Source organism: Podarcis muralis, chromosome 5 (genome assembly GCF_964188315.1).
Source record: "Podarcis muralis chromosome 5, rPodMur119.hap1.1, whole genome shotgun sequence".
NCBI classification, from domain to species: domain Eukaryota; kingdom Metazoa; phylum Chordata; class Lepidosauria; order Squamata; family Lacertidae; genus Podarcis; species Podarcis muralis.
In genome coordinates, this window is record NC_135659.1 from 88,022,287 (window position 1) to 88,045,106 (window position 22,820).

General features: G+C 43.7%; 1 protein-coding gene across 1 annotated transcript in view; it reads left to right on the forward strand.

Annotated features, from left to right (window-relative positions):
* Window positions 1-22,820, forward strand: part of VAPB (VAMP associated protein B and C) — a 44,821-nt gene that overhangs the window by 8,392 nt on the left and 13,609 nt on the right. Inside the window, exon 2 of the mRNA XM_028735299.2 lies at window positions 15,691-15,843. Coding sequence (XP_028591132.1) covers window positions 15,691-15,843 — 153 coding nt within the window. The remainder of the gene's footprint in view (window positions 1-15,690; window positions 15,844-22,820) is intronic.

Sequence of the window (22,820 nt, forward strand, 5' to 3'; positions counted from 1 at the left end):
AGCTCTCATGAGTCAATTGATTTAATGGGCTCAGGGGATGCGGGTGGCGCTGCGGGTTAACCCACAGAGCCTAGGGCTTGCCGATCAGAAGGTCGGCGGTTCAAATCCCCGCGAGGGGGTGAGCTCCTGTTGCTCGGTCCCTGCTCCTGCCAACCTAGCAGTTTGAAAGCACGTCAAAGTGCAAGTAGATAAATAGGTACTGCTCTGGTGGGAAGGTAAATGGTGTTTCCGTGTGCTGCTCTGGTTCGCCAGAAGCGGCTTAGTCATGCTGGCCACATGACAACATGGAGCTTTACGCCGGCTCCCTCGGCCAATAAAGTTAGATGAGCGCCGCAACCCCAGAGTCAGTCACGACTGGACCAAATGGTCAGGGGTCCCTTTACCTTTACCTTACTTTACTTTACTCTTAACACCCAGATTTCATCAGCAGCCTTTAAGGAAGGTTGTAACTCTGCTCATGGAACATGGACATGGTGCTTTACAAAGAATGAGAGCTCTGGTCCCTGCCCCAAGGGGCTAGCAATCTAGATTAGAGCAAGGTGGTGCCCTGCTGGTGTTCTTGGACTATGGCCTTGCTGGCTAGGACTAATGAAAGTCATAGTCCAACATCCTCTGCATTGCCCCACCATGGCCGCCTCTGATCTAGAAATTGACATAAGGGAGATATCAGAAAGGGGACAGAATTGCAGCCAAGGGTAAAAGGAGACTAGTACATTATTATTTCAGGTACACTTGCTGCTTTAACGACAACATCCGTTCAGCATGGCCATGTGATTCTGGAGTTGGCAGAGGCTCATGGTCATTGTAGTCCCGAGCACTTAGGTTGCATTAGGGTATTTCAGTTGCAGAATTCAGAAAATTGCTGTGTTCCGAAGAGGCCATTCTCTTGGATAAATTTAATTTTTAGGAGATCTTCTTGATGTGATTGCATTTTAGTAAATATGGTAGAGAGTACATTATTGCAAAAAAAGATTTTTTTAAAGTCTAGCAGAGTAAAACTTGCAGAAAATACAACTGAAGCAGCTAGCTCTGATTTGTCATACAAAATTGTAAACAAATATGTAGTATTTGTGGCCGGGGCAACCCAGCCAGATGGGCAGGGTATAAATATTGAAATTATTAGCATTAGTATCTGGGTTTCAGAGGTGCTGGAAGAAATTCCCTTTAGGTTAGATCTACTGTTCTTCTCTTAAAATGATTTGATTACTCATTTACATCAGTATGCCAAAAAGGCTTTTGTGAAAGTTTTGGTTTCTTATTTTTTAAGTAAGCGTCCATAACTATTTCTTGGGAGAATGGGGTGTTATCAGAATCTAATGCACAACCCTATTTTAGGTGTGCTTGGGGCAGCAGCCAGGGTGCAGTTTCCGGATTGACCTATGGCATGACTGCAGAATCGAACATTTTGAGATCCCTTTGATTTTGACCACAAAGAAATACGGCCAAGTGAAAGTTTTACAGCCTCCTTTGTAGATAATTTAGATTCATGAGACTGGGGACTTGTTAAGATTTGGTTGGCTTCTAACATAAAATTGCATGGTCCATTTATTGTATTTTATTTGTTTATAAAATATTTATATAACCCCCATCTCATATATTTGTTGTCATGTCACCTTCAGCTTTGCATCTACAGTGGTACCTCAGGTTAAGTACTTAATTCGTTCTGGAGGTCCATACTTAACCTGAAACTGTTCTTAACCTGAAGCACCACTTTAGCCAATGGGGCCTCTTGCTGCTGCCGTGCCGCCGGAACACGATTTCTGTTCTCATCCTGAAGCAAAGTTCTTAACCTGAAACACTATTTCTGGGTTAGCGGAGTCTGTAACCTGAAGCGTATGTAACCTGAAGCGTATGTAACCCGAGGTACCACTGTATTGATCTGAATTTGGGCAGGTTTAATCTACCCAGGCTTGTTTGTCACTTAGGGTGCCTGGTGTGTTAGATGGTCACCAGCAGGAAATCCATGCAGTACAAACATTACATTATACTCTATAGCTTCTTCCCAAGCCGGGGTCTTTCTGATAATAGCGTGCAAGCATTTTATGGGTGTTTACCCCCAATTTTCTGTTTGCATGCTTCAGATTTTGCCTGCATATGACTGTGGTTGGGGCCACCCCCAAATCTGCCAGACCCAGAGAGTACTGTTTGGATGGGTGGTTGGTTGGTTGGTTGGATAGATATAACATAATTGAAGAAGTGGAGTGTGTTCACATCACGTCCAACATGGCTTGGCAACATCAAACAATAGTTTAATGTTAAAGCTGCAATGCTCTGGGGATGGGAGTGTTCAGCATTTTCCTTGTCCCTCTCTTTGGGTTGTGATCTGCTTACTTGGCCATTTTAATTTGGGGTAGTTTTTTGCATTGTTGTCCTGAATGAAAGCAGGAAAGGGCTGAGAAGTCACCCCACCCATGGAGTGTGAATGTCTATAGAGTCTGTGTGTGGGATTCTTTGGCAAAGGAAAATCAGTAATTGGTTTTTGTCAGTTTTGGGGTGAGTAATGCTGTTTGAATTGATTCTGTCTGTGGCTGCGGGCAGGCTGTTGGGTGTGGGGCAGACACCAGATTTGTGCAACCCAAATAATGGCTCTGGGGGTAGGCCGACATGCAAACTGGTGGGAGATGGGCTGGAATCCGTAACTAGCTGTGCTCCATGAACCATGCACTGGAGTGAGGACATTAGAATTATTAGGGATTTGGGATTTTAACAGCCCAGCTTAGTTCAGTGCAGAGGGGGTCATGTTTTTGTTGGGAATTAGAAACCTCATGTTTGTCTCGTGCAAACCATCCAACAGTCTGTCAGTACAGCTCCATCTACCTTTTGCCCAGTGTTCAAAATTAGCCAGGTGCATTTTGCACCCGGCTTTCAATTACCTGTGGCCAAGTGAAGATCTTTGGGCCCCAGGATGTCACCTGAAATCTCCACCATCTGGAGATCATTGGATCTGAACTGTTTTCACATGCTAATACAGTGGTACCTCGGGTTACAAACACCTCGGGTTACAGACTCTGCTAACCCGGAAGTTGTACCTCAGGTTAAGAACTTTACCTCAGGATGAGAACAGAAATTGCATGGCAGCGGGAGGCCCCATTAGCTAAAATGGTACCTCAGGTTAAGAACGGTTTCAGGTTAAGAACGGACCTCCGGACTGACTTAAGTTTGTTACCAGAGGTACCACTGTAGCACATCCTGTAGAATTCTATCAGTTATATTTTATCTGCACAATCAGAATGAATTTCTGGAACAAAATTGCTTTTTCTGTGCAGCCTGAGAGCAGGAGCAGTCACCATTAAGGAAAAGAGGGCGGAATAGGCCAATATATATGTGGACCTGGATCAAGTGACTTTTCTTCTTTAAGTTCTCAAAGTTCTTAACCTAGCTCAAAGTTGTCATCTGAACTAGCCAGATGTTTAAGTGAGAATCAATCACAGTCAGTCCACCATTTGAAAAATAAGACTTTAGAGCTTTCTTGCCCCAAAATGCAGCTAGACATTCTGTTTTGGCAACTGCAACCTTTGTTTTAGGAGCCATTTGGCGCCTAGGTTAGATATCTGAGTTTCTAACGTTGCTTTTGCCCTCCCTGGATCCACATCTTTGGGTAAAATGTCTAAATACCCAGTGAGTGCAGTTCATTTCCTCTGGAATCATACTGTCGACTTCAATGGTTGTGTTCCAAAACAAACAGTTCTGAATACTGCAACATCACTTGCTTCTCATTTAATTTGGCCAGGTCTAATACAAAGGTTTTGCGTAGAACGTGCTAGAACAGTCTTTGAGTGCCAAATGCAATGCCAGAAGCTTGTCTTCTAATGAGGCAATACAGAAAAAGTTTCAGTTTGTTCTCTCACCAACTGCTTCTTCCTACCTGGGATTGACAAGAACCCTTCTGTTGCTTACCATGAATATTCAAAATCAAATATATATTGTCAGATAATGGGATTGTCACAGAAACGACAAAACGTTGAAGACATTTTTTGTCCATTAGCTTAATGTTTTTTAAAAAGCACAATTGTCTGTGTTGAGGAATTGCAGCTGTGTCATCCTTCAGAAATTTGATTGCGTAGCAGAATCTTAAGATTGGATTCAGACAACATGTATGTCATACGGCTGATAAGTTCTGCTTAGTTGACAGAATCCTTATTGTGTATGTGATAGTCACATCAAGTATTTCTTTTGTGCTATCACTTTGAGCCTGCTATTTTTTCCCTCACACACATGCGGTTTGTGCAACAAGAATTTGCTGGAGGACTCTAGTGCCCCTGCCATAAATTAGACTTTGTTTTAAACTTCTTGGAAACAATTACACACTTAACAGCATGTTCCTGGTTGCAGTTTCGTTTTATTATGGGGAAGGCGGGAAAGCTGAAATTTGAATACCATAAAAACACTCTTCATAATTTCCAGTTTCTGCAGGGCTTGAAAGCCTAAGTAGGCCAGCTTTCTGAGCTCAGAGGATGTTTATAGCAACATCTTAAATGCTTTTCAAAGAGGTGTTTATGGTAGAAACAGCAATGTAGTTCTAGGTAGTTCTCCAGCTTTGTGAAAGGAAGAAGCTAGCACCTAATTCTTGTGATTACCGGTACTTGTGGATAGGCTTGAAAGTGTTTGGGGTAACAGGTAGTGTGACAGCTTAGAAGCATGCAGTGGGATGAAATAACATTTCTAGTTATTGGAGGGAGGGCTTGAGTGCCCCATTTGTAAAATCTCATTGGCCTGGTGAATACATAAATTCTGCTTCAGCTGAATGTATGAAGATGCAGAAAGTTGCAGAACCAGGCTCTTAACAGTACAATGGTACCTTGGTTTAACAAACAGTATGGTTTGCATACGTTTTGGATTACAACCCACCCCCCTCTTCTTCATCTTCTTTTTTGGATTACAAACAATTTTTTAAATTTATTTTTTTGAGGCCCCATTGGCGAAAGCGCACCTTGGGTTACAACCTGTTTTGGTTTACAAACAGACCTCCGGAACGAACTATGGTTGAACAGGTTGTTTCTGTCCTTGTAAGAGAGTTCAGCCATCTCTGATTGCATGTGCAGTCTCAATTATATTTTATGCACAGCTCAAATCTGCCTTCCATAAGTATCATGTTGGAATGTACAAACCGACACCCTGTTTGCAAAAGTGTGTCAAAATTTCAAAGAGTGCACAGTTTCTTGATTGTGAAGACATAACTCTATTTTATTAAAAATATTCATAAAAGATAACAAGGTAGTTTACAACAACAGCACATAGAACCGTAAAATTTTGAAGCTATATAAACAGTTAAAAACAGACACCTGTTAACTTTTTTGGAAATATATGTTCTTAGTTGCCTGCATAAACCTGACATAATGGAAAAATTTTCAGCAGGAGTTTAAAAGCTGGATTTTAATTTGGTTGTCGGCCAACTTGGGGTCCAGTGTTGGGACAGGAAGGTATATACCTTAATAGTAATATATGAAAAGCGAGCCTCGTGCACTCTTAAGAAGTGACATCCTGGATATTAGACAGAGTTCCAACTTTGCAAGGCTCCCAGCAATAAGCAACTATAGCCTAGGCCAGGGTTTCCTAAACCTGGGTCTCCAGCTGCTTTTGGACTACAATTCCCACCATCCCTGTCCATTGGTCCTGCTAGCTAGGGATGATGGGAGTTGTAGTCCAAAAAGAGCTGGAGACCCAAGTTTGGGAAACCCTGACCTGGGTTGTCCAACACAAAACTAGATTGTGGGCCTTTCTCTGCCATCTGCGCCCACCTTGTCTTGCATGCTTGGCTAATGAAGCCCCTCGTTCCAAAGGGGAGGAAGTATCTTAATGCAAGCCACCACCATAGATTTCAATAATACGAATTGCAGCTTGCATGAATACCTACCATTCATGCAGAGGTGGTAGTATGCACTTAAGGGGGACTGGTTGAAACTTGTAAACCTTCATTTGGTTAAAGCTTCTAATGGTGCTACAACTAGCAGAAAATCTCGGTGACAATATTGCTTGGTCCACTGCTGGGCAGCCATTTTCTGGGCTGCATATCTGGTTGTGCTACGTTCACTGCCAGTTCTCATGTCTCGGGGTGCCGTGATTTGGGTTGTTTGTGTCTCCCATGCCTCAAGCTGGCTGTCCATGCCTTAGCACGGGGAACCATCTAACAAACAAACGCTCCTGCAAGAGCAGTAAAGTGTTAAGAATCCTTCAGCCCAAGTAGCAGTGCAAAGTCTTCTTTTGTATTCTGAAAGTGCAGCTCATAGGGGCTTAATAAAATTACCCGGATGCCGGTCTGCAGTTGGCTCCTGTGTAGATAATGTTCGTAGATCACATTGAAGTCCTAGCTGGGATGTGTCCTTCCGTACAGCATGATACTCTTAATCTCGGGGGTCATGGGTTTGAGCCCCATGTTGGGCAAAAGATCCCTGCATGGATGAAAACAGCCGTTCCTAGTTTCTGCCCAAGATGGTACTGTCCTATTTGCTATCTCAGCTTTGTACTGGGAATGGTCAATGAGCAGTCAGAGAATCCAGCAAACAGAAACCTCCTTTCTTCTGCTTTTCCTGCTTCTGCACAGGGCTGTCCTTTGAGTGCTCGTGCCAGATAAAAGTTGTAAGCACAACCAGAACTGTTAAAATCATTGTACTGAACAATACGTCCGTCCCCCCCTTGTTCGGAGAGAATAGCACAATATATGCCTGCAACTGTCCTTCTGTTCTCTGCTTATTCTCTTACCCTCGAAGTTGTTTCCTATGTTCTCCACTCGTGTTGGGTTGTCACAGGTTCAAGTGTAAATCTTGCAAACTTAAGAGGAAAAGCCTTGTTTGGTTCCTATGAAAACAAGGAACATCAAATCATTTAAAGCACTGCTTTATAGCCAGGGGGCAGGCCTTCCTAGTTTGCTTTGTTGCATAGAAAAGATTTGGGGAATGGGTTTTGTCAGTCCTCCATTCTTGGCACCCTTAAACTCCAGTTCCCAGGGTTCTTTGGGGAAAGCCATCTACAGTTGTACCTCGGGTTACATACGCTTCAGGGTACATACGCTTCAGTTTACAGACTCCGCTAACCCAGAAATATTACCTAGGGTTAAGAACTTTGCTTCAGGATGAGAACAGAAATCGGGCTCCAGCGGCAGTGGGAGGCCCTATTAGCTAAAGTGGTCCTTCAAGTTAAGAACAGTTTCAGGTTAAGAACGGACCTCCGGAACTAATTAAGTACTTAACCCGAGGTACCACTGTATTTTAAATGTATGGTGTGCCTGCAGACTGAGTGTCTCCAAAGCCTTTTGTGACCACACCCCATATGCTGTCTGTGCATGCAGGAGAACTCTGGGTGGGTTGAGTCCTCCCAGAATGGTGATAAACACCCATAATTCTTCCCCCGCCTGCAAATAAATCAATAAATAAAATGCAATGAACAGAGAAGCAGACAAGTTTGGGTGAAAGGGTTGTGAAATAAATAAAATAAATATCCTCAAAATAAAAAAACTACAGCTGTGCAATAGGTTTAGATCAGTCTGAGTGGTGCAGATGTCTGTCTTGTTTTGGCCATGTTCTTCAGCACATGACATACTCCAGTGATGGCCTCCGTCGTTTTTGTTAAATGTAGGTCTCTGGTGTAAAAAGGTTGACACTCCTTCTTTAGCAGAACGTGGGGAAAGGCTTGGAAGTTCCTCTAGGCCGGAGCTTTCCAAACTGCGTCACGACACGTTAGCGTGTCGGCATGTTGCACAGATGCTCTCCTGGGGCTGCAAAGTCTTTAGTTTAACTTCCGGTCTGTCAGTAAAACTGAATTATTGTGTTACAAAACGATGCAGAACTGAATTACTGCATCGAGAAATGATGCATGTCTCAAAAAGTGTCACCAACATGAAAAGTTTGGAAAGCTCTGCTCTAGGCCAATGTTTCCCCAACTTGGGGCTCCAGCTGCTTTTGGACTACAGTTTCCATCATCCATGACCCACTGGTCTTGCTAGCTAGGGATGATGGGAGTTGTAGTCCAACAACAGTTGGAGACCCAAGTTGGGGAAACACTGGCCAGGTTAAAAGCCAGTTGTACAACATTGTACACACAGGAATTGGTGACAGGTGAGGCAGCTGCCACAGTGATGAGTGCAAAGAGCTTCCATGAGATTGCATGCTTGAATGCGCCTCTCTTTTTATGAATGAGGAGCTGTTTTAGTAAAGCCAGCATTTAAGTGGTCCAGTGCACTTGATGTGTTTGAAAGTTTTTAGCACATCAGGCTTGCAAGTATGAATTTGCCTGGTTGCTGCAATTGAGTAGGAATCTGGTGATGGGTGAGGGAATCTTTTCTAAACAATATATTCCTTCGCTCTCCAAAAAGGTTTAAAGGGAGAAGCCCTTCTCAGCTGTCGCCCCCTCCCCAATGTTTGGAATGCTCTCCCTAGGGAAATCTACCTTGCACCAACTCTTATATAATGATTTCAGTGCCAGGCAAAAACCGTTTTGTATCACCAGACCTCTTATATTGGCTGCTTCTTTGTGTGAAGTTAGTTTTAAAGATTAACTTTGTGGTGCTTGTAGGGCGTGGGTAGGTGTTGCATATGAACTGTGGCACATTTTTGTGCATGTATGTGTGTGTGTTCGCCAGAGCTGAACGCCTTACTGCAAGTTACATTTGAATCTTGAGTGTTTTGCATTTGAAATGTGGCTACCTTATATTGTACATTGACTTGTGATTAATGCTTAATAAATAATATTGCAAAGGGCAGGGATTTGGTGGGTTCACAGCCATTCCTTCCTCAACCTGGTGCCCTCTGGGTAGGGACACGGGAGGCACTGTGGTCTAAACCACTGAGCTCTTGGGCTTGCTGATTGGAAGGTCGGTGGTTCAAATCCCCATGATGGAGTGAGCCCCCGTTGCTCTGTCCCAGCTCCTGCCAACCTAGCAGTTCGAAAGCAGGCCAGTGGAAGTAGATAAATAGGTACCACTGCAGCGGGAAGGTAAACAGTGTTTCCGTGCGCTCTGGCAGTCGTCACGGTCCTCCGTGCGCCAATAGCGGTTTAGTCATGCTGGCCATATGACCCGGAAAAGCTGTCTGTGGACAAACGCCGGCTCCCTCGGCCTGAAAGCGAAATGAGCGCTGCAACACCATTGTCACCTTTGACTGGACTTAACCATCCAGGGGTCCTTTACCTTACCTTTTACCTTTGCCCTCTGGGTGTTTGGACTACAACTCCATCAGTACCTGGCATCAAAACTGCAAGGCTGAAACAAATGGGAGTTGTAGTCCAAAACATCTGATGGGTACCAAAGTGAGAAAAGCTGCTCCGCGTTTTTCGCAAGTCTGTGTTACATAGAGGGGTGGGTATCCCAGCCTGTTTATCTGGGCCTTGAGGTCTCTCTTACACCTTAAACACTGAGAGACTACACAGTTCTGCTCCAACTCTTACACATACATACAGTTCATATCCTGTGATCAAATAGGACAGACCAGTTATGGAATCCAAAACGTTAATCCTTTTTTTAAAAAAACAAACAAACCCAAAACAGATGTATGTTTGAAACCGAAACCTAAGCAAGGAATACTTTTGAAACTTGTGCATACTAGCTGTGTGGGTGGCTATTTTTGTTTGTGTTGCAGAGTTGTTAGAGTCCCACTCAGCTCTGTTGCTGGTCCAAAATGCACCAAACAATAACGTACCGGATAAATTATATTGGGAGATTGCCATTTTGAGTTGCACACAACGGTTTCCTAGGAGTGTTTGCTTCCGCCTCGGTGACAGGTGAGGCATCTCATCACCTTCACGTTATCTCCCTAAAGTGGTGTTGCCAAATAACCAGCAACCCCCTAAGGCAGAGATGGGCAGAAGACACACCAGGATCTACTGGTAAATTTCTGAATGATTTGCAGTAAATTCCCAGGCGTTTTTAATCCTCATATTTTTATTTCTCAGAAATGGAAATAACTGTGAACGATTGGGAGTGGAAGTTTGGGTGAAAAGATGGTGAGCCCAGTTCTGGTACTAAAACCAACTCTTGAGGCTGTGCTAAGGCAGGATATGTTCCTTACTTCTGTGTCTCCCCTATTTTTTGCATCTGCCTTTGGTGGGTAGGGACGCGGGTGGCGCTGTGGTCTAAACCCCAGAAGGTCGGCAGCTCGAATCCCCATGACGGGGTGAGCTCCTGTTGCTCTGTCCCAGCTCCTGCCAACCTAGCAGTTCAAAAGGATGCGAAAAAGTGCAAGTAGATAAATAGGTACCGTTCCGGCAGGAAGGTAAACGGCATTTCCAGTGCACTGCTCTGGTTTCGGTGTTCCATTGCGCCAGAAGCGGCTTAGTCATGCTGGCCACATGACCTGGAAAAACTGTCTGTGGACAAACGCCAGCTCCCTCAGCCTGTAAAGTGAGATGAACGTTGCAACCCCAGAGTCATCTGTGACTGGAGTTAACTGTCAGGGGTCCTTTACCTTGGTTGATGGACCTATGAGTTTTAATGCAAACAACATAGATTCTCTTTGAAGTCTGCCCACTCCTGCTCCAAGGAATTTTGAGCTTACAAAACTTGTTTTGTTTGTTCTTTCGGTATGTAAGAAAAGTCCATTGGAGTTTCCATTGTGTTCATCCAAAGGAAAGTCTTAACTGCTGGGGGAGAGGGCAGGGCTGGATGGGAAGCTTTGCTACCAAGCAGAGGCTGTGCATCTAGCGGACTGAAGTGAAACAGGATTAATCAATCCAGAGTAAATAAACTGCAGAACAATGCACAGCGTTTCAAGTTTGGCATTTTAATCATGTTCAGTTTGTGTTTTTTTATGTTTTCCCTTTCCGGTTTGAATGTAGAAATTGTGGCTTAAGTTTTTAATTACGGTTCTGTCCTATGCGGTGTTTCCTTTTGTTTAACTGGAAAGAACTCTCTTCGATGAATCACTGTCCTTTCTCTTTTTTTTCCTTTTGCAAATAGCCTTTGCAATGCAATTCCTGTGTTCTAAGTGAAAGTGGTTCAGCATTTCCCCATGTACTCTTCCGGTGTAGCTCAACCTTCGCTAGCCTGATATTCCCTTCAGTTGTTTTGGACTACAACTCCCATCAGCCTCAGTCAGCATGAATGTTGGTGAAGACTGGTGTAGCTGCATAGCTTGTAGAGTGGATGATGGGCCATATGTTCAGACAAAACCTGGTTCATGTACTACCATATTTTTCGCCCTATAGGACGCACCGTCCCATAAGGTGCACCTAGTTTTTTGGGGGGGAAATAAAGGGGAAAAAATTATTCCCCCCCCCCAGGCGCGTATTTTCGCATATATACCCTCCCTGCAGCACATTGCAGGGAATTACAAGGAAGGGCCAAAGGCTCTGTTGCAGCTGCAGGTGGAAAAACAACAACTCCCGTATGTATTCCTGGGATGCCTTCCTACAGTCTGTACCAGCCTTTCCCAGCCTAGTGATTTGGACTACAACTTCCATGAGCCTCAACCAGCACAGCAAGAGGGTGTCAGTTCGTGAAAGGCAGATCTTTAGCAAGACAATCCAACAGTAAGGCATGTTGGGTGGAATCCAAAATAGCACTAAGTGAACATTTAACCAGCGTGACGATTTCTACTTGTCTCACACTCCCTCCCTTCTGCATGGGATTACCTATACCCCCTGGAAAAGACTTGGGTAGGGTGCCAGCTGTGATGAAGGGGGGAGGCCTGTTGTGCAAGAGGAAATCCTTGTACAGTAGGGATACGGTACTTGAATACCACCCGTTGGCTAGAATTACAGCAGAGGTATATAACACGGCTTCTTATTTTTAATGCATGATGCATTAAGTACTGTCTGTCTATATTGATGTGTTAGCTTGCTCCTTTTTTAAAAAATACAGAAAGTGCCTCACTTAAAATACGAAAGCATTTAGCTACGGATTCTGTGCCGACCTCCTGTCGTCGGTGGTGATTTTAAAAAATTGTTTTAGTGCTGTTGTCAGTAGAGGTAGTCCAGAGTAGCGGCTTTCAAGCTTGGCGGACATTGACTCATCTGCCACAAAGCCCCCCTTATAGCCCTTTCCCAAGCCCCCTTGTAAGAGTGTGCAAAGGTCTCAACTGTTTGGGCTGTGTGGCTGGCTTTGAACTTTTAGAATAGACATAATGTTCTTTTGCCATAGTTCCTTTAGCACATGTTTTACTTGAAAATATATGCTGTTCTGTAATGCCACTGCACAAAGTGGTTCGTTTAGATTGATGCGCCGCTGGTATATTAAGTACAAAATGAACTGTGGCAAACTTGGAAATTATGCAGTATTCTTTGTTCTTTTTGGAGGAATTGTTCGCCGGCTTCTGGGCTGCTAACTATTGTTGTAGTCTATAAAATTTCTCAGAACAATATAATAGGGTGTGAATATGTCCTTTTGCTCTCTTGACCAAAGCCTAGCTGATAGCCAGGTCCCTACCCACCCCACCCGAAAATACCATTCTGATCTTCTCATTATTAACTTTTAGTGCATTGTGTTCGTTGTAGTTTCCCTTGCAGTTTGTTAAAGGTGCTGACGGTTGTTACAAGACCCTTGTTCCCCCTCACCATTTTCAGGGAGGTTTGACAACCAGTCTGTCTTCCCAAGGAACTCTGGGAATTGTAGGTCTGAGAGAGGAATATGAGAACAACTCTCAGCACCCTTTTTATCAAGCTACAGTTCCCAGGATTCTTTGCAGTGGGCGAGCCATGGCTGTTTAAATCCCTCCTGCGAAACAAGTTTTCTAGAATGAGTCTGGGCCTTCAGATAAAGGATGCATAGAGCCGCATTATTTTCTCCTGGAGAAACATAACATATTTTTGTTTAGACTTGGATTTGTGTGTGGTTGTGCTTTACCTATTCCTGTTTGGAAGGAAGTCTGCACTGTGCAGTTTGATCTTCGTTGCTAGGTAAGAATTGATGGCATCCACGCTGCAGACTAAAAACTGGCTTCCACTTATTGACCACAGTTTAGCGTGACACACAGATTGGTCCACTGTGTCCAATAACATCCGATTAGAAGTCCAGAGGATTAAGATTTACGTTAAATATACACTTACAGCCATTATTTATACCATTCTCCTCTGGGTGGAACAGTTCTAATTTTGTTTATAATTGTATATTATTGAAACCCACCTTGGGACCTTATGGTGAAGTCCGTATAATTTTTTTATTAATACAATAAATTGCATCAAAGAAAATAGGATCGGTGTGGGTGGGCCCCGCAAGGCTTTCTTTCATATACACTGCTTAGTTGTTAAGACTAACCTGTCTCGCCTAGCTTGCCGTCAGTGCTGCAGATTAAAGAACAGAAGACTTCGTCTTGCTGGGTGAGACTAAAAATAAATCCACTGGGCCATATGTTTTTGGGAACCGCACAAACAAGAAGGCAACAGCCCTCATCTAATCCCAGCATCTAGCCTTAAACCATATGAAACTAGCGACTGTTTCCACATATTGTGGTAATGAGTTCCATAAGTCAATTGACCCGATTCTTAAGCAAATAGCTTTCATAGGGTGCCTCCCCTAACTTCAAGTATTGCCGGGGAAAGGGGAAGAGAATACCAGCTGTTTCCATGCTGCTCATAATTTTATAAACCTCTGCCATGTGCCTTCTTGGAGCTTTTTGAAAGGAAAGGAAGAATGCTCCATTTTGTTTTCTTCCTAGGGAATCTATTAACCATATGCAGAAAGCATATCTATCTGCGAGTATGCTGTTGCTTCTTAATATACCTTTTAGCAGCCAATCTTGATCAAAATTCTGCAATGTTAGGGGAAATAATGAGGGGGTTTTTGTGTTGCTTTGGTTTTTTTACAGTACAGTGGTACCTTGGGTTACATACGCTTCAGATTACAGACTCTGCTAACCCAGAAATAGTACTTCAGGTTAAGAACTTTGCTTCAGGATGAGAACAGAAATCGGGCTCCGGCGGCAGTGGGAGGCCCCATTAGCTAAAGTGGTGCTTCAGGTTAAGAACAGTTTCAGCTTAAGAACGGACCTCCAGAACTAATTAAGTACTTAACCCGAGGTAACACTGTACCTAAGATGAACTTGCGGTGGTCTGGTGCAAATTTTGTGCATCTTCTCATAAAGAAGCACAAAAATGAAATAAAATAAACCAAAACAGTTCTAGGCTAGAAGGGAACTCATAAAAATCTAAACTGCAGTCAGAAGTCATACCTGAAATTTTATCCTCTGGCAGCTTCCTTCGGCTATTGACCAGAGAAGTAATTAACTCCTGACCTTTCATATCTGCCCGTAATAGCAACATCCCATTTAGAAACTTGGAGAATCTGCAAGCTGAGTTATAATATAGTTTACTTGGGGGCTATTTATAACTGGTGCTAACAAGGCTTTGCATACCCTGCTATTTAAAGTTGGGAACCTCATATGTCTAAACACCGCTCTAGAAAACATTTGCCGGAGCAATACACAAATGGAATCAAGCGCTGATGTTGCACAGTAAAGAGCAAGGGTTGTGAGCCAGGAAGTTATGGGGCCAGAGGTCAGCTTAGCTATTAATTCACTGGGGTGGCAGCTAGACAGGCCCCTGTGCCCTGGCCTCATCCCCATTTTACAGTTCGGGAGGGGGTCAGCAACTGGGGGCCTGCAACAAAATGCTGTGTTGCAGTGTTTTGGTACAGGTTCAAGTCACTCAATTCCACCCTCTCCCCACCACATCCCTGGTTTCCTCCAACATATTCAACATATTCTATACCACATATTGCATGCTCAGTCCTTTCTAGTCTTTTTGGCCCTCCTCCCCTGCCGTAGGGTTTTTTTATTTCTTTTTTAAAAATAGCTCTGCAAATGTTGGATCGTGCAGACCTTTGTGCTATTTTGGCAACCTAAGTAGTGCCACACACAGTCTGAGCCACAAAAATAGAAGGAATGGTAACTTGGCTTGCCTCTTGTGTGTCTGTCATGGGGTCCCAGCACACAGGAGGCAGTGTTAGAAGCTCAGATTTATAAGCTCCTTAAACCAGGGTTGCAGCCTCCAAAACGGAATGCCTAGTTGCCATTTTTGGGCCAGACGGCTTGAAAGTCTTTTTTGTTGTTGTTTGTTTCCTGAAATTCATTCTGATTGTGCTGGTTGTTGTTGTTTAGTCGTTTAGTCGTGTCCGACTCTTTGTGACCCCATGGACCAGAGCACGCCAGGCACTTCTGTCTTCCACTGCCTCCCGCAGTTCGGTCAAACTCATGCTGGTAGCTTCGCACTGTCCAACCATCTCGTCCTGTGCCATTCCCTTCTCCTTGTGCCCTCCATCTTTCCCAACATCAGGGTCTTTTCTGATTTCCTTCAGAATGGATAGGTTGGATCTTGCAGTCCATGGGACTCTCAAGAGTCTCTTCCAGCACCATAATTCAAAAGCATCAATTTTTCGGCGATCAGCCTTCTTTATGGTCCAGCTCTCACTTCCATACATCACTACTGGGAAAACCATAGCTTTAACTATACGGACCTTTGTTGGCAAGGTGATGTCTCTGCTTTTTAGGATGCTGAAGTGTTGCTAGTGTGTGAAAATGGTCAAGATCCATAGACCTCCAGATGGTGGAGATGTCAGGCGCCATCCTGGAGTCTGGGCACCTTCACTTGGTCACAGGTAGGCGATAGCCAGGTGCAAAATGTTATTGGCGCCTGGCTAATTTCGAACTCTGAGCTCAAGCTTCTCTTTGTGTCCTGATAGGTGCACACATCTGTAGGAATAGAAAATCCCGAGGTACTTTCTGAAATGTTTGGAAAATGTTTTGACGTGTCCTTTGTTTCACCCCGCAGGCCCATTCACAGACGTCGTCACCACGAACCTGAAACTTGGCAACCCTACAGACAGAAATGTGTGCTTCAAGGTGAAGACCACAGCACCACGCAGATACTGCGTAAGACCCAACAGTGGGATTATAGATGCAGGAACGTCAATTAATGTGTCTGGTAAGTTATTCTGACATAACAGCCCCAACATTGCGATGAGCACGGTGATCTCTTATTTTAAGAAGCCCATCCATTTCCCCAGGTGTGCTTGCTTTGCCTCCCGGTATAGTAGGACGTCAAACAGGGAAAGGGAGAGATATTAAGTAAAAGCTCTGTTTTTTATTAATTATGTCATTTCATTTATGAAGCGATTCATTAAGGAATAATGAAAAATGAACATTACAAAGCAGGCAATCCATTTTCGATCATTAATTTTAAAACGATTTAGAGCAGATCTGCTGAACTACAAATACTGCGCAAAACCAATAAGGAATAAAAACTTAAATGAAAACAATGAGGTACAAAAAGATCATTATTATAGAAAAATAATTGTTCGGTTAGCAAATGAGGAGGACCCAGTAGCAAATGGCGAATACTGTATTTTCTGGCGCATAAGACTACTATTTAACCCAGGAAAATCTTCTCAATAGTCAGTCATCCTGCAGCAACTCCCCACCAAAGGATAAAACGACAGCAAATTAAATCAAGAGGACACCAGGCTCTGTAGATGAAGCAGAAATACACTTGAAAATTGGCCCCAGAAGCCCCCGGCCACTGGGAAGTGGAGCAGATTTCCGAGCCGGACTGGAGATTGGTTTTTTTATTTTTTATTTGGTGTGTGTTGGAAGAGGGGTAGTCTTATACGGCGAGTATATCCCAAACTCTTTATTTTAACTGGGAAAGTTGAGGCATCGTCTTATACACCCAGTCGTCTTATATGCCGGAAAATATGGTACATAAAGCTGTCTGACAGTGAAGCTTCTATCTGCTCATACTGTAGCAGCTCTACAGGGTCTCAGAAAGAGGTTTTTCGTATCACTTCCTATGTGATCCTGTTAACTGGAGATAACAGATTGAGCCTGGAACCTTCAGCATGGAAAGCTTGCTTTGTTTTCCAGCTGTTCTTGTCTCACTCCCTTGTAGCGTGTTAACCTTCCTGGGACAGGACAGAGTGTCCAAACTGTTTAAGAAAGGGTGCCAGGTTCTCAAGCAATGCAAGGCCGTAGTTTTAGAAGGCCATGGTTTGTAAGTCAACAACAAACCATGGCTTCAGATGGTAGCTGTATTAAAACAATAGTATGCTGCTGTGCAATAAATAGTTGGGAGTAGGTGAACTTAGTAGTGACTTGAGTGGAAGATTAAACACATGCTTTAATTAATCTCCTTGATTTCAGGGGGATTTAAAAGTGCCTGGTTTTGGGCAGGTTTGTGTTGTTAGCTTAATACAGGCCTGTTGATCTCTTAACCATTATCAGTTGATTTCAAGAGCAATTTAATTTGTAGAATAAAACAAGTATAGATATATATGATCTTTTAAGCATGCTAAGTCTGTAGACTTCAGATGCTCAATAGGACAGATGGAAATACTAAATCAATTTGGTTAACGTCTGCCTTAATTAAACCATCAGCTCTATTGAAAATGTGCTCTTCACTTGAGAATTGCCACTAGTTCCTTGGTGCTCAAAGATCTGATTGCAACTAGAACCTTATTTTGTACTGCACAAGGCTAGCTCTTGGTGCACTTTTCTGCAATTATTTCTTACAAACAAATGCACGCAGAGTCTTTCTCTTCAGCTGTGGGTATTACTCTGATTGGCTGCCAAAAAAGGTTATTTAATTTTTCTTTGAAATTGTAAAACCCCTTACTTACCCAGGGCATAAAATAGGCAGCTTTTAAACCTGAGTTTTAAACTAGGTCTGTTTGTCTCCTGGGTAATGTACCTTTCAGCAAGCATTGCCTGTCAGGCTGTGATGACCACCTTTAAGCCATGTTGGCTGTTTCTCTATTGAAAGGGAAGGCTTCACCTGAATGCTTGTTTAAACCTGGCTGATAGCTGCATTGTGAATATCACTAACAAATAAAACTGTTTTTTGGCCGAAGGAGACTTAGATGGCATCTATAGAATTCTACTGTATTTATGGAATTTACTGAACAATCTTATGCAGAAATAATGTGTGTTGTGTTTTGTGGACTTAACTCCCAGGTAGGATTGCAACCTCAAAAGTATAAATGCCTTCTAGAAAGGTATGTGGGGAAGAGAGGTGACAAGATTGACCCCTCAAGGGAGGGAGGTACCTGGTCAGAAGGATAGCAGATTTTTCTTACACCTCCAACCACTTCCAGGGTGGTTTAACACAGTTCCTCTTGCCATGGAGCTGTGGGGATTTAGTAGGGCTGGGAGTTGAAAAGAGGTGGCTATTCCCCTTAAACTAGATTTCCTAGGATTCTTTGAGGGAACCCATAACTGTTAGAAGTGGTATAATACTGTTTTAAATGTATGCTTTAGATGGGGCCTAGATCAGAGGTCACCAGAACAAGGAAAGCAGCAATTCACAACAGCTTGTTCTCCTGTCATAAAGATGCCAACCTTCTCTAAATGCAAATTACACACACATACTAGATTTTGAACATCATATATGACTGCAAGTTTACACAGAAATTATCCTCTAATACAGTAGATTGTCTTGCACAATCTGAACATTTTGGAAGAGTAAGACCTTGTCTAGCAAAGGCATTTCACTCATTCCAAAGGAGAAGACCTTTCCATAGGATGTTCTTCGATGTGCCCTCAGATTTTCTCCCCTTTTCCATTGTAAAAATGGGGGGAGCCTGGGAGGGAGGAAACAAAGAAATCCCGCTCCCCCTGAACATTTCCAGTCCTTTTGTCTACTTCAGGAATAGAGAATCTGTGACGCTTTTAATGATGCTGATGCTGATGATGAACTGCAGCTCCCTTCATCCCAGATAATTGGCCATTTTAGGCTGATAGGGAGATGGAATCATAGAATTGTAGAGTTGGAAGTGACCCCAAGGGTCATCTAGTCCAGCCCCATGAAATGCAGGAATATGGAGGCCAACAACATCTGGAGGGCCACAGGTTTCTCACCCCTGCTCTGTTCCTACCACCAGTTCTCAAATGCCCATGGCAAACTGTTTCTCTGCTTAGTGGAAACTCGTTAAAACTTCAGCAGACTTGAGCGTTTATAATCTGTTACCTGCGGGCAGTGATGTGGGCTTTCCAGAAAATTTTGAATCAGAACATGTTCCGGAAAATTTCCTGTGCAAGTTAGGATAATTTCCATATCATAATTTGCCTCAGAAAACTTTCTGATCTAATTTATCACGTCAGATTTACTTGCATTTAGTAAACAAAACTAAAAATGTAAAGCTGCCAAGTTTGCCTAATGCCAAATTTGTGATTGGCATCTATTCCTTTGTGATTCTGGATATATGAAGCATTTTTTTAAAAAAATTCCCAGCAAAATAGAGCAGTGGAAAATTTACTGTGGGTAAATGCCTCTGGGCCTCCACCAGGCAGGTAACCCAGAGCTCTCGTGTACTGTAGTTTGAGCGTTTCCATCTCCATTATATATGACTGCAGGTTTACACAGAAATTAAAAACAGGAGCCCTACCATATAAATTAAAATTAGTGTCTTAAGACAACCTGATTTGGCAGGCGTTCCTCATTGTGTTCCAGACTACCATCAGCACCAGATGACATGGGATAGGCCATTATTTGTGTTCTTTGTCATCCAATTGTCTCTCACTTTAGGACCCTCCACCCCTCTAAAAAGCATGCTTGGAAGAGACAATGGTCACCTCATTTCTGCTGTCATTTGGGTATATATTCTCAGTGGTAATTTTGCAACTTGGGGCTCTTCCCCCCCCCCCCCCTTAACTTTATTTGCATTAGCCAACGGCCATAGCAACATAAAACAAGCAATATATGCAATTAAAATGACAACAATGGATAAAAAGGACAATCAAATGATCAAGATCTTTCAGATAGCGGCCCTTAATCTCATTGCACCCTCGTTAAACCTAGCAACCTTTGCTGTTATCTGATCATTTTGATCTGATAACAGAAAGAACAGTGTGGCCGCAGATGGGCGGCCTGGGATGGTGAGTAGGAGTGGGGTGATGATCTCATTCCTCAGATCTTATAAAGGGGACAAGACAGGATGGGGCTCATATTTATGTACTTCTTGCTCGGATAGAGGATAAAGAGGTGGTTTGTGGGGGGTTGTAAACTAGCTAATTGCACAAAGGTAAAATTCATATCCATTGCGCTGTCCCATTTTCCCCTTCCTTTTTTTCTGCTCCCCACTGGCCATGTGACCCACTCCCCCGAAAAATAACAGGAAGGAAATAATGGCCTTCTGGCAGAAAAAAAATATGTCCCCCCCCCCTTCCTGAACCTTCCTCCTTCAATTGCACATGTGTTAATGGAAGAAGGCCTGAGAAACCAGAGTTTCAGCCGCCTTGTCAGGTTTTTCACATGGGAGTTCTCGGTTCTGCCACAAGTGAAGGGGGTGGGGGTGGGGTTTCGCGTGCTTTGTCTTTCACAGAATGACGTGGCATTTAATTGTTAGCTGGCTGAATCTGTAATGCACTTAAAAGAGTCCATTTCCAGGACTGAAGCTGCAGGATGCAAGGATAATCGATACACTTTCAACCAAGCAAAGGGCGGCTATGCCCCTCAAAGCTAGCACGACCATTTCCATCTCTCCTCCTGGTGTTTGCTGGTTTAATTCTGCTTCGTAGCTCCCCATATCTCCCACCTGTGCTGCACCTTTAATCAGCTTATTTCTAGTGTCCTTGGGAGCATGTGGCCTTAATTTCGTTCACGGCCTTCTGCAAAGCATGCTTTAATTAATACTTGTTTACTTTTTATCCTGCACAGCCCCCGAGGGCTCGTAGCTAAGGCCATAAAATAAACTTGGGATGACAAAGCATCTAATTGAAAGCTCTTCCGAATACCGGATTCCAGCTACTGCCTCCACCCTTCTCCCAGCTGGACCAAAGCCACCAAGAGCCAGCCCAGAAGAAGACTTTATTATTATTATTTTAACAGCGCTGCATGAAGTTGCCTAGGCTCTGGTGAGATTCCAAGGGAAGGGAGTTCCATAACTGGAGCAGCTATCGAGAATGCCTATGTGCAGATCAGCAGACAGGAATGGGGCAAACCTCAGTGCTGTCAGCAGTGTTGGAGATTATGTCACAGCACGACAGGGTGTTATCCGTTGCATATCTCCTTACAGATAGTGGTAAAAGCAGACTTCGAGAAGAGCGCTTGTTTTTATTAAGGGACAGTCTCGAGAGATCTGTCAGGAGCTTGCATGTACCTCAGGTTACAGACGCTTCAGGTTACAGACGCTTCAGGTTACAGACTCCGCTAACCCAGAAATAGTATCTCGGGTTAAGAACTTTGCTTCAGGATGAGAACAGAAATTGTGTGGCGACTGTGCAGGGGCAGCGGGAGGCCCCATTAGCTAAAGTGGTACCTCAGGTTAAGAACAGTTTCAGGTTAAGAACCGCCTTCCAGAACGAATTAAGTTCTTAACCTGAGGTACCACTGTATAGCGAGACTCTTGCCTGCACAAAACTGCAGCAAGATACCTCTCGCAGTTGCTTAATCGAGGATAAACACAATAAGGGAAAGGTAATGGCTTCAGACCCAGGATTAAAGTGCAAACTCACCTATATGAGTGCTAATGTAATGGCTTAACGGTTAGGTCTAGCATGGACATATCTGTTCCTAAAAAACGGAGTAAGGGGAGTGTTACACCCATGGCAGGAGCTCAGTTAAGCATTTAGCATGCAAGGAACTGTGTGCATCTGGAGTGGCTGAGACCAGAATCCATCTTAATGTCAGGTTGATCAGATGTCAGCTTGCCATACAAGCCAAATATTGTACCCAGCCTGTTGCCGCTTGTGGTTTCACTGTTTTGATAACGGAATCATAGAGCTGGAAGGGACCACCTAAGGAACCATCTAGTCCAACTCCCTGCAATGCAGGAATTTGTTCACCAACGTGGGGCTCGAACCCACAACTCAGAGATTAGGAGTCTCAAGCTCTACTGACAGGTTTTCCAAGCAGCAGCTGTTATGTCTGTATTTTGAAGGTTCTGATATTTTATAGATGTTTATGGTGATTTATAAGCATTTATTTTATTTACTCTTGTTTTATCTTTACATGTACATGGTCCTGGGCTCCTTTTTGGTTAAAGCAGGGTCTCCCAACCGTGGGTCTCCCAACTGCTTTTTTGGGACTACAACTCCCATAATCCCTAGCTAGCAAGACCAGTGGTCAGGGATGATGGGAATTGTAGTCTGAAAAACAACTGAAGACCCAAGGTTGGAGAACACTGGGTTAAAGGGTGATTAAGAAATAGAATAAATGTTAGCCATGAATAGGGAGAAGTAAGGGTGGCATCCAGCTAACGTATCTTGTCAGGATATGGGATGGGAATTTGTCCCCATCCTTCCTACCCGCCCATTTCCTAAATCTGTTCTAGAGGTTCCCTCAGCCCTTTGGAGCAGATTTGAGGAGGGCTCAGGACCTGCTGGGGCAGGAGTTCTGTTGCACGGCCTTGGTCCAGTATACCTGAAAGAGCGTCCCGGAAGGAGTATACACCCCCATCGTTCTGCCGGGACACTGAGGTCCAGTGCCAGGGGCCTTCGGGTGGTTCCCTCGCTGCGAGAAGCCAAGTTACAGGGAACCAGGCAGAGGGCCTTCTCGGTAGTGGCACCTGCCCTGTGGAACGCCCTCCCACCAGATGTCAAAGAGAAAAACAACTACCAGACTTTTAGAAGACATCTGAAGGCAGCCCTGTTTAGGGAAGCTTTTAATGTTTAATAGGTTATTGTATTTTAATATTCTGTTGGAAGCCGCCCAGAGTGGCTGGGGAAACCCAGCCAGATGGACGGGGTATTATTATTATTATTATTATTATTATTATTATTATTATTACACAAACATCAAACCTTGCATGGACAGGACGTGTTATTTGGATGCTGCCCCAAGGTCTGAGTCCCCCTTACTGAGTCATCACAGGGCTCCCATGTGATCTCCTCGTTTCTGTCCTCGGTGTCAGCTGACACGCACTAGGGTTCCTTAGCATCACGATGGATAGCAGCAGAAACCATGCAATA